The following is a 13,138-nucleotide window of genomic DNA, read 5'->3' as shown; positions in this document are numbered from 1 at the left end:
GCTGAATACAAACTGGAAAAAATAATATGGCCTGTCATAACATGAAAAGCAAAGTGTGCATAATATACTCACCTGGTTAACCCCCAGTCATTTTATGATAATAATAATAATAATAATAATAATAATAATAATAATAATAATAATAATAACAATACTAATAATAATAATACTGGTTGTTCTGTGTACATATGTGGTGAGTTAATAATCACATTTAGTTCAAATAATGTCAGTGATAATAACAAGTTTGGTTGAATGTTTTAATGGGGTGTCATTAAAGGCCGCGCGCGTGTGCGTGCGTGTGTGCGCGCGTGCGTGTGTGTGTGTGTGTGCGCGTGTGTGTGCGTGCGTCTTCTACCTCCACTCAGTCCCGCTCAGGCTTTTATTTTGAAGGCGGTCGCTGCACCGGAAGTGGCCTCATATCCAGGTCTTTGTATTCGCCGAGGTTCACGATTCTTGTCCAAACGGGCTCCGGTACCGACCTGCACCGTGCGCTCCGAGTCTCAGTCCGGTTCGGTTTCCCGTCAGACCTTCGGGATGTCGGTGTTGAGCGGCAAAGCCCTTCACGAGCAGCTGTCCATCATCATGGGCGCGCTCACGAAGGCGGCGGTGGCGGAGATCTGCGAGGTGGTGGACGAGGGCTACGCCGTCCTGCAGATGGAGATCAGCCGCAGCCACAAGGAGAACGACGACCTGCGGAAGAAGCTGCACCTCATCGAGTCCATAGTGGTCCGGGGCGGCGGCGGGGGCAAGCCGGCGGCGGCGGCGGAACCGGGGGTCGTGGAGATCCAGGAACAGCCGGAGACGAAGCCGCCTCCGCCGCAACACCAGCAGCGGGACGACGACGGAGGAGACACCGCCACTGCCGGAGGAGACGGGGGAGAGGCGGTGGTGGTGCCGGAGGAGGTAAACACACCGGACCGCCGCGGCTCCGCTCCCGTACCGGCCGCGGTTTGACGTAAATGAACGAAAAACAGCGACAGGTGTAACGGCGAAATCTGTGTCCTACACATCCGGTGACCGGAAGAGACAACGGCCCCAACCATTACACCTGTATCTGTTTACCTGTTTGTGTATGTGTTTGTTTACCTGTTTGTTTGTTTGTGTCTGTTTATATGTTTGTTTACATGCTTGTTTGTTTATGTGTTTGTCTGTTTATGTGTTTGTCTATGTGTCTATTTATGTGTTTGTTTATGTATTTGTTTGTGTGTTTGTGTTTTTCAATTTATACATTTGTTTATGTGTTTGTTTACATGTTGATCCAGTTTTCGGTCTCATTTTACTGGTTTGATCTTGTTCAGATCTTCGCCTTCAGAAACATGTTTATTTTCTCATAAAATCTTTTGAAAGTTAGTCAACCTTCTTTTTTATTTTTATTTTTTTTAAATGTCAGAAATATTCTAAGTTTTTCTCCTTTTAAACTTTTCAAAACCTAGTTATGTTGTTGTTTTTATTGTCTTTACCCTTAAAGACCCACAACTGTTTTTGTCACGTCTTCTAAATGGTTTTCTTTCTCTTTCCTCATGTGAGTTTTTGCCATTTATTCAAAAATTATTCAACCGCATTTTCCATTTTTTCAGTGTAAATCCTGTATTTTCTATATTTAATTCACTTATCATGTAGATGTTCATTAAAGCTCAGAGTCAGTTCAAAGGTTATTATATCAAAACTGAAGAAAAAGGGATGGTTTCAGTTAAATCTATCATTAACTGAACATAAACCCAGTGTCTCCAACCACTAACATTAACCTTTAAATTAAAAACGGAGTTCAGAGGAGAAATACTTATTTTTGGTCCTTTTTTTCCCCTTTTTTTAAGAAATTGCTCTAAATTGTACAGAAGGTCGTTATTTCGTATAACAAAGATCATTGTCTTGTGATAACGAGTTAATTCATTTGGTTGTTTGGTTCTAGAACCACGTACAGAACTCAGATGTGAGCAGGTACCACTTCCTTTACATCCTGTACATCATATCCTTCCAGAGCTGCTGCAGAACACACATTCAACAACTACTGACCGCTGACACACAGTAACTACGACAAAACCAACTTTGTTATCTCGAGATAACAAATTAATTAATTCATTATCTCGAGATAACAAGCATAAAATAATATGTAAGTCCACAGCCGTTCTCTGCTTCCATAAAATTGTCCATTTTCACACAAATAAAATGTGAATTTTAACCTTTAACAACAGTATTATTGTAGGAACTATCAAATGAGTTTGTCTCTAAATTTCATCTGTTCTTAGTGATTTAACATCATTAATTCTAATATTATCTTCTGTGTTTTACATTTTTCAGTGTAAATCCTGTATTTTCTATATTTAATTCACTGATCATGTAGATGTTCATTGAAGCTCAGAGTCAATTCAAAGGTTATTTTATCAAAAACAGACAAAACTGAAGGAAAAGTGGCTTATTCAGCAAAATATCAATAATTCAAGATGAATTCCTGTGGTTTCTTTTGGTATCCAGATGAGCTCAGCTGCAGTGGATGTTAATTATCTTCTAACTCGGATCCATCTTTTATCTCTAATTAATCTCCTTTTTGCTGCTGGTTACATCGTAATTGTCTGTTTATCTCCATGAACCAAAAGGTTGTTTTCTTTTCCATTAGTTTGGAGATAATGGGATTAAGAAAAGTCAAAGCAGGATTTTTTCTGCTAAAGCTCGTCTGTGTTCAGTTCATGTTCATGTACAGGTAGTTTGTCATTTTTCTACATTTGAGTCTGTTTTTATTCCAGAAAACTACCAAAACCTCCAGTTTTTTTGAGTCTTTCTTCATTATTTTCCTCATTTATCTTCTTGTTTTTGTCCGTTTTCACCGTTAATCCAAGTTTCTTATTTCAGTTTCCTGGTTTTTCATCAGTATTTCTGCTTCAAAGCTCATTCCCTCTCAGTATTTGGTCTGATTCTTTAAAACCATAAACTGGAACCGTTTCATGTGATGCTTTTGAAGATGCTTGTGTTAACGTCTGAGCCCATAAATTATTCATTCATCTCACATGAAACAAAAAAAGACCAAAAATGTGGTGAAAACAACTCATTCTAATATTTATAATGAAAAATGTGGTGAAATGTAATATTTTAGCTTATTATATTGAAGATAATTATGGGTAAATATATTAAACTGTTAAAAATACTCCACTAAATGTAAACATGTGAGTCGATGATGTGAAAACATTAAATAAAAACCAGATCTTTAATATTTTAGATGCAAAAGGTGACGATCTGTGAAGATGCTTATGAGGAAATGAATGCATTAAAATGGTAAAACCGACAGGAAATGCTGTTAAATGTACTTAAACCATAAAGATCTAAACATCCAACAGTAATTATAAACTCCAATATGTAGAAATAATTAAGTCACCAGTAAAACCCATGAGTTGGATCAATGACAGTGGATGGACACACTGGGTTTTGGGTTATATATGAAATAAAATGAACAAAAAATTTGCAAAAATAATAAGTAACATGAAAGAATAAGCAAAGAAATTACTGACATGAAGTAAAATAAGCAAGAAAATGAGCCAAAACAGCTAAAGTAATAAATAAAATGTACAAAATGAATAAAAAATTTACAAAAAATAATAAGCGACAAGAACAAAATAAGCCTCAAACTGAATGAAATTGAAGAAAAAATCATAAACCCATGAGTTGGATCAATGACAGTGGATGGTTTTAGGTTCAGTCTGTTAGGCTCCGTTCACACTGCAGGTAAATGTGGCCCAAATTCGATTTTTTCACCCATATGTGACCTGGATCTGATCTGTTAAAGACACTTTGAACAGCACTAATCTGACCCGGACCACTTTCATATGCGGTCCTATATTTGACCCGGACCACTTCCATATGTGGTCCTAAATCTGATACAGACCACTTCCATATGTGGTCCTAAATCTGATACAGACCATTTTCATATGTGGTCCTAAATCTGATACAGACCTGATATTTACCTCCGCCAAGGAGGTTCTGTTTTTGCCAGGGTGTGTTTGTTTGTCTGTTTGTCTGTCCGTTAGTGTGCAACATAACTCAAAAAGTTATGGACAGATTTGGATGAAATTTTCAGGTTTTGTTGGAAATGGGATAAGGAAGAAATGATTAAATTTTGGTGGTGATTGGGGGTGGGGGGGCCCACGGGGGGGCCCATTTCCAACAAACCCTGAAAATTTCATCTAAATCTGTCCATAACTTTTTGAGTTATGTTGCACACTAACGGACAGACAGACAGACAGACAAACAAACAAACCCTGGCAAAAACATAACCTCCTTGGCGTGGGGGGGCCCACGGGGGGGGCCACTGATCAGCCTTGGCGGAGGTCTGCGCTCTCCGAGTGCTTCTAGTTTCCAATGTGACTTCAGTCTGAACGTCCAGGTCGTATTTATCCGACCTTTACATCATTAAAATGCGACAAATGTCACAATTCAGGGCCTCTTTAGTGCATGTGGGTCACTTCAGGACCTCTTTAGTGCATGTGGGTCACTTCAGGACCTCTTTAGTGCATGTGGGTCACTTCAGGACCTCTTTAGTGTATGTGGGTCACTTCAGGACCTCTTTAGTGCATGTGGGTCACTTCAGGACCTCTTTAGTCCATGTGGGTCACTTCAGGGTCACATTCAGTTCAGACTCAAAACTGATAGAAGTCACATTTAATGTGGAACATGAACCAACACACAAAAAAATTGGATTTCATCCAAAAGTCCAAACCGTGCATTAACACCTGCTGTGTGAACGGAGCCTTAGTCTGATCCGTCTCTGATCTCTAATTAATCTGTTTTTTTTCCCGCTGTTATCTCAGCGTCGTTACCTCGGGCTGAAAGTCGATACTAATCTTTTTATCTCCTCCAAATAAAAGCCTGTTTACGGGTGGACTCGACTGGAATACGATGGATTGAATGAACAGATTAAATGGAGGTTCAGCGCTCACTGATCTGAATACTGGATTATTTCACTCATTCTGTTTGTTTTTATCTCTGTCGTATTTTCGGAGTTGAATAAATCCAGTGTGAATCTGAACACACACATTTCAGTCTTCACTCTTTTTTAAAATGTCACTGTTTTTTGTCAAATGTGTGTTTTTGGTTGTTTTTTTTCTGAATGTCGTGTTTCGTTAAATGTCAGTGATTTCGTTAAATGTCAGTGTCGCAGGTCGAGCAACGTCGGGTTTGTAAAGGTCGATATAATGAAATGAATCTGTTCGTCAGCTCCTCTAAATATTTGGAAGCTGACGTTTGGTTCATGTTCTGACTTTATCGGCCGAAGATAGCTGATGTGAAACACAAACTCATTCATCACTAAATGTGGAACTACAGCAGGGGTTCCCCCAGGGGGGTACCCGGACCCCCAGGGGTACACGGATAGAAGCTCAGGGGGTACTGGAAATGTTTATGGACAAATCCATTAAATAAGTCATCATGTACCGAATATGAAATAAATAAATAGAATTAATGCAGAAATATTAAACACAATAAATACATTCATATAATAGTTGTAATGTCTTTGGAAACATTTGAAGAACATTTATATTTTATATGATTCAAAATGAGTTCATTTCAGTAGATAAGGAATTATTTTATGTGGATGAAAGGTTCATTTATTCATTAACTAGAAGCACTCGGAGAGTGCAGACCTCCGCCAAGGCTGATCAGTGGCCCTCCCGTGGGCCCCCCCACCCCCAATCACCACCAAAATTTAATCATTTCTTCCTTATCCCATTTCCAACAAACCCTGAAAATTTAATCAAAATCTGTCCATAACTTTTTGAGTTATGTTGCACACTAACGGACAGACAAACAGACAGACAAACCCTGGCAAAAACATAACCTCCTTGGCGGAGGTAATTACCAGTTTATTTTTCTTATCAATGATAGAGAGCACTTTTAGTTTAGATTTTGGACAAAATGTGTGTTTTTTTAAAAATATATCACAGTTAAATATATGTTTGTTTGTTTATAAAGTTTTGTAAATATAAACAGACACATTTGGCACAGAAACACATTTGGACTCAAAAATGCTGAAGTGAGAGTTGGGGGTACTTGGATTAAAAAAAGTCTATTTCGGGGAGCACTACACTGTAAAAAGTCTATTTTGGGGGATAGCCCACTGTAAAAAGTATATTTCAGGGGGTACTCCACTGTAAAAAGTGTATTTCAGGGGGTACTCCACTATAAAAAGTCTATTTTAGGGGGTACTTCACTATAACGAGTCTATTTCGGGGGGGGGGGGGGTACTCCACTGTAAAAAGTCTATTTTGGTGCATACTCCACTGTAAAAAGGGTATTTCAGGGGTTACTCCACTATAAAAAGTCTATTTTAGGGGGTACTTCACTATAATGAGTCTATTTCGGGGGGGTGGGGGGGGTACTCCACTGTAGAAAGTCTATTTTGGGAGGTACTCCAGTGTAAAAAGTCTATTTCAGGGGGCACTCCGCTGTAAAATGTCTAAAACATACAAAATAGTAAGTAGCATTGAGAAAATAAGCAATAAAATGAACAAAGTGAATAAAAAATTAAACACTGATTCACCAGTAAAACCCATGGAGTTGGATCAATGAGTTAATCCATTTCCATGGATCGATAGGTTCAGTGGATCAATATTTCTTCAACAGTTCCATATTTGGGTCTTTAAGTTTATTTCAGAAACGTAACAAAGTATTAATTGTGTGAAATGAACTGATGAATCTGCTTTTTCCTCCTTTTATAATAACGGCCGAAGGCTGATGTAATAATAAAATAATAATAAATTGTTCTTAGATCCACCTTTAAAGTTCAACCATCAGTCGATTCCATTGAAACTAAACATAGAAATAATTAATATTTACATGAATCTGCCCTAAAATGTCACATTTTGTCATATGTTGCGCATTTTGTTTAATTACGTTGTTTTATGTTAAATGTCATGTTTCATGAAATGTTGTATTTTTAATTAAACGCCGCAGCGAGTTTTGTCAAATGTCACATACTTCAGTAAATGTCGCATTGCTGTCGTCAAACGTGGTATTTCATGTAATTGCGTGGTTTTCATGTTCGGTTGAATGTTATGTTTTAATGTTATTGTCTCATTGAATTTCATTGATCGTTTAGTTAAATGTCGTATGTTTCATGTTTAATTGTTGTTTAGTTTTTCTTAAATGTTATGCTTCGTGAAATATCGTAACTTTTGTTAAATCCCGTTGCGTGTTTCGTGACAGTTAAATAATTTTAGTTTCGTGACATTTTGTTTAAATGTTAACTTTTGTTTAGTGTCACATGTTCAGTTTGATAAAAGTTGCTCAAAAAATGCAACAACATTTAATTATTAAATATGTGACATTTAAATCAATATATTTAATTTTCTGTTAAATTACACATTTGGCTAAATGTCGCATTTCATTAAATCTCACTGAACATTTTGTTAATTGTCACAAATGTTTTTAGTTAAATTCTGTTTTTTTATTTAGTGTCACATGTTCAGTTAAATATTTTGATAAAAGTCCAGTTTCATTTATTTTCATCGTTTCATTGAATTTCGTTGTTTCATTAAGTGTCGTGGCCTTTGATCATGTGACGTTAATATCGTTTCTATTTCTTTGTCCCAGTTTCCAGACGTGGTCCTGATTAAAGACGAAGACTCGGACAGTAACGACGTCTACGAGGACGGTGAGTCCAGTATGGATCAGGACCGGGTGCGGTTTCGTTGCTTCATAACATGGACGTTTTATTCTAACCTCGTTGTGTTTGTCGTCAGATAAGAAAACGGCAGCCGACGGCAGCAGTGGCGCGTCAACGCCCATCGGCCGTCGGACCAAGAGACCATGGTCCGGACCTGAAGACGCCCCGAGTCAGTCGGTGAAGTCGTCTCCGTCGGAGCCACTCGCCATGAGGAGTCCCCCGTCAAGGCTGAGCGCCGGGACGCCCAAGAAGACACTGTCCTCGGTCTACGCCCTGGACTCGCCTCACAGCGAGCCGGTCTGCGCCGAGCTGGACAACGCCGAGTCCACCTGCTCCTACTCATCTCAGATGGACCCGGACCTCCATGTGGTCCATCAGGACTGCTCGCTGCTGTCCAACAGGCCGCCGCCCTACTTCAGCGGTGCCCTGATGGAGTCCCAGTCCCCGTCCGGCAGGGCGGAGCTGGACCTGAGCCTGACCTGGACCAAACAGGCCAAAACCCAGACCCCGTTCACTCACTTCCACCAGAGCGAGAACATGGACTCCGACGCCTTCGGCCTGAAGCTGGTCAGCGTGTCGGGCTCCACATCGGCCGACTGCCAACTCTCCGAAAGCAGCAACTCGGCGTTCGATTACGACGAGGCCGACGTGGTGAACTTCGGCCTCTACCGGGACCAGACAGGTCAGCTGTGCAACGGTCGGCCCGGATCCGGGTCCAAGTCCAGGCGCTTCATGTGCTCCATTTGTAAAAAGACGTACGCCACGTCTCAGAACCTGGAAGTCCACATGCGGATCCACACGGGCGAGCGGCCGTTTAGCTGCGACCAGTGCGGGAAGAAGTTCACCCAGTCGGCGCACCTCAAGTCGCACCTGAGCGTCCACACCGGCGAGCGGCCGTACGCCTGCAGCATCTGCTCCCGCAGCTTCATCGTCCAGTACAGCCTCAAACTCCACATGAAGAAATGTCACCCCAACGTCTGAGCCCGGACGGCACCAAGGACGGAGGTGTGGAACCAAACACTGACCTGAGAACCACAGTCTGTGGGTTTATCAGCAGGAGGCAGCCCTATGTTCCCCACACCCTACACAGGCACCAGAGAACACGGATACTGGGAATATAGGCACCGGGGAACATGGGTACTGGGGAATATAGGCACCGGGGAACATGGGTACTGGGGAACACGGGCACCAGGGAACATGGGTACTGGGGAATATAGGCACCGGGGAACATGGGTACTGGGGAACACGGGCACCAGGGAACATGGGCACCAGGGAACATGGGCACCATGGGTACTGTGGAACATAGGGATGCTTCTTATAAACTTCACTCACTGTCATTAAAACTTTCTGAGATGTTTAACCCATAAAGACCCAGTCCTACTTTTCTGTCAGTTCCCACATGATTTTTTTCTCTAAATTTAACTTTTCTTATGTGATTTATCACCGTTTATTGTGATATTGTCTTCTTTATTTATTTATTTTTTCCCGTGTAAATCCTGTATTTTTCTATATTTAATTCTCTGATCACGTAGACGTTCATTAAAGCTCGGAGTCAATTCAAAGGTTATTAAATCAGAACAGAGAAAACTAAATAAAGTGACATTTTCCGCAAAGATTCCAATAACATCTGATATTTTTGTTCGGTTTTTTTATTTCATTTTTATTTTTGTTAATTTTGTTGCCTATTTTATGACTTTCTTCAACATTTGTTCAGTTTATGGTTTATTTTGTCCATGTTACTGGTTATTATTTTTATTTTTGCTCCTTTTATCGATTACTTTGGCTATTTTTGTTCATTTTTTTGCTTATTTTATTCGTTTTTTGTTTTTTTACTTCATTTTAGTACATTTTTTGCTTTTTTTCGCATTATTATTCTGTAGATTTTTTTTTTGTAATTTTTGTTGATTTTATTTACTATTTAATAAACTAGCGTCTACAGTCAAACTCCATGGGTTTGACTGGTGAATCAATGTTGTAGAAGATGAGTGTTTCCATGGTAACTACGGAGCCTCTGAATGTCCAAATATAGTCATATCTGATGACCATGAAAAGATGAAGATCTGTATTTGTCACCAATTATTGACATGGATTGAAAGGATTAATGGATCAAAAGGAATTAAACACTTTAGATCAGTAGATGGTTTAGGTTAAGGTGGACGTTTGGGTCTTTAAGGGTTAAAGGTGGACGTTTGGGTCTGTAAGGGTTAAAGGTGGACGTTTGGGTCTTTAAGGGTTAAAGGTGGACGTTTGGGTCTGTAAGGGTTAAAGGTGGACGTTTGGGTCTTTAAGGGTTAAAGGTGGACGTTTGGGTCTGTAAGGGTTAAAGGTGGACGTTTGGGTCTTTAAGGGTTAACGTCATGCATCAGGTCCACATCAGTGATGCAGTTGGTGGATGTTCAGGGGTTTTCCTGATCCGAGTCCTGTGCCTTTAGATGATTATCACAGTACAAGCAATACTTGAAGGAAATAAAGTGACAGATATCGTTAGCCTCACAGCAGAACTGCCTCTGTCATATTTTTGGCCAAATTGTAAAATCTACATAAAATGAATCAGCAGCGTTGGAGTAAAGTTACATAAACATCACAATTTGGCAAAAAATATGACTTAGGCAATCGTGCTATGAGGCTAACGAAGACACTGAGTCCATTTATGTGACCATAAAAATCCAATAACTGTAATCCGATAATTGCAATAATCTGATCGGATGTGTTTACGTGCACTTCAGAAATAATCTGTAAACCCTGGTTCAGACTTTTCAGTATATTATTCGATTTATTTCAGAGTTCGTGCGCACGTAGAGATGTAGAACCAAACTTCCTGTTATCAAGCCTGTTTCCATCCACACTAATACTCTGATCATTATCTGGTTTGTGGAGTTATCGGATTGTTATTGATCATCGGTCTGTGTTTCATTAAATGGAGAATGGGATCCCTCAGGGCACCGTCTGAGACCCCATCATTTGTTGACGTTCATGTAGGTCTGCAGATGGACACCGATGACACTGAGCCCGTTTACATCCACACTAATACTCTGATCATGTAAACAGAATAATCTGATCTGTTTAATCAGATAACAGCAGTAATCTGATTACAATCAATCAGATTAACATACTTGGATTTGTCCCTAACACTCTGATGTTTTCATGCATGTATTCAGGTTAATCTGATTTATTTCATTCTGTTACATCTGAACATGTGGGAAAAACTATTAAATTGCAGAAAACAGAAGTGACGTTGAAGACGATAACAGACTCAGACAAACTCTGAAATAAATCCAAACATAGACTCAAACGTCTAAACCAGGGTTTATTGATTACTGGATTTCTGAAGTGCTTGTAAAGGCATCAAATCTGATTATTACAATTGTCTGATTAATAACATTTATTGGATTTTTACGGTCGTGTAAACAGACTCATTTGTTTCTACTCACATTTGACCATGTCACTTATGTTTTCTGTAATTTAATTGTTTTTCTTTATGTGCAGCTGTAAAAGAGCTAAATATAAGACCTATATCTGAAAATTCATAATATAAACATGTAAATGATGGGGCCTGAGACAGTGTCCTAAGGGATCCCGTTCCCCATTTAATGAAACACAGACTGATGATCAGTAATAATCCGATTACTCTACAAATCAGATACTGATCAGAGTATTAGTGTGGATGGAAACGGACTCAGCGTAACAGCTGAAAATTCAGGCCAAACTTCTAAATCTCATGTTATCTATCAATGCTACAGAGGAGTTTACACACTGGCTAACACACAACGGGATATTAAAGCTGGAAATACATATTTTTTTGTGAGTAAATGTTCTTTTTTCCTGCCACTGTTTGATGAATCCAGAGGTTAATGTCCAGCGGTAACAGATCTCATCTGTAAATATGTTCAAGCCTGACATTAAGATGCTGATCAGGAAAAACCCTGGACATTTGGTGTTTTGTATCGACCTGTGGACCTGGTTCTACTGCACAAATGGGTTTTATTTAACATACCTTGTGTTCCCATCCTGCTGTTTTCAGTTTGCACCTTAAAAACCTGAGCAAAAATGCTGGAATTTAAGAAAACTATAAAAGAAAATCTTAAATATCTGTAGCAAAAGGTCACATTTCCATGGATTTCACTGTTTTGTCACCGTATGGATATTTTTTGAGGTCATCAAAGAGTCTTAAATCCAAAAATAAACAGGATTTTGACTATTTATTGGATTGTAACATTAACTTTTATCTTTAACATCTCCAACAGTTGTTGCTGCTGCTTGTTAAAACTAATCCATCCTGTCTGTTGTTCATTCAACTACACTGTTCTGGATGCAGATTAAAACATGTATCAGTAAAATACGACTTGCTTCATATTTTGTATCACACTGAAGTGTTTGATTATGGTTTTTATCTTATTTGTGTTTATCATTTTATGAAATCATTTGTTAAAAATGACTGAAAAGAGCAAAGACGATGTTTTTCACTCCATGTTTAAGAATTTGCTTTTTTTAAATTTACGTTTGAATGGTTTTATGGAAACATGAGCCTGTTGTAGAAAAATGTTCTATCACTTTATATTTGTGTCATTTTGTAAATAAACTGATTCTGTGGAAAAACTGATCAGTGTTCAATGAAGAAAATGTTCAAATGTTCAATCTTGGTTCCATTTTACTTGTTTTTTTCCCCTTTTACTTACTTTTATTTATGTCAAAGGAAAATCATTTTTCTCTCCAGTGACTTTAGATTCAGGGTCAGATATGACGTAGAAAATACATTTACACAAATGTTGAAACATCTGAAATATGAAGGAAAAAGTTTTCTACCAAAACAGTCTTATATGCGTTGTATGGTAGCATAAAAATGTGAAATATTTAGAGGGAAAAAAATCATATTTTTGTCAGACAAGAAACATTTTAAAATGACTAAGATTTCAATCTCAAATCTCATGAAAAACGTTTGAAAAAATGTTACAATTTAGGAAAAGAAATATAGTATTGTTTGGTCCATCCATGTTTTTAAGTTACTTTATTGTACAAATGTCATAAATAAATTGCCCTGATGAGTCTAATTATCATCAGCTTTTCAATAAATATTTTATAATTACTAACGCAAGAGTTGAAGCCACACCCCTTCTGCTGTGCATCATGGGACCAAACTTACAATATAAATAATTGTCAATGGAGATAAATTATTAACGTTTTAATTCTGTCCTCATTTATATGTTTGTCACTTTAAAAGATAACCTTTAAAAGTTCAGAAACTCAGTTTGTTGTAAAAATGCTACACAAACATCTGGACCAGTGTTCAACAGTTCCAAAATGGCTGCTGTCGCAACACAGTTCAAGTGTTTGGTCTAAAATTATTCAAGAGGTTTAGGTTGTATGGTTCCATGTTCAGATCATAAACAGTTACTATATTTATATATTTATTGATTTTCAATCTAATACTTCCATGGCTCCTAACCGGAAGAGGCGGGGCTTCGGCGCTACGATTGGAAAATCCTGATTGCA

General features: G+C 38.6%; 1 protein-coding gene across 1 annotated transcript; it reads left to right on the top strand.

The window, feature by feature from the left end:
- The first annotated feature begins 353 nt into the window (after positions 1-353).
- On the top strand, positions 354-9,031 carry LOC115437511 (gastrula zinc finger protein XlCGF48.2-like). The gene is made up of 3 exons (XM_030160737.1): positions 354-903; positions 7,576-7,636; positions 7,725-9,031. Exons 1-3 carry the CDS (start codon positions 535-537, stop codon positions 8,627-8,629), a joined length of 1,335 nt encoding a protein of 444 aa, XP_030016597.1. The 5' UTR covers positions 354-534; the 3' UTR covers positions 8,630-9,031.
- Positions 9,032-13,138: the final 4,107 nt, after the last annotated feature.

Source organism: Sphaeramia orbicularis, chromosome 17 (assembly GCF_902148855.1).
Source record: "Sphaeramia orbicularis chromosome 17, fSphaOr1.1, whole genome shotgun sequence".
NCBI lineage: Eukaryota > Metazoa > Chordata > Actinopteri > Kurtiformes > Apogonidae > Sphaeramia > Sphaeramia orbicularis.
Note: the sequence above shows the minus strand (reverse complement) of the source record. Positions and strands in the feature narration are given on the sequence as shown.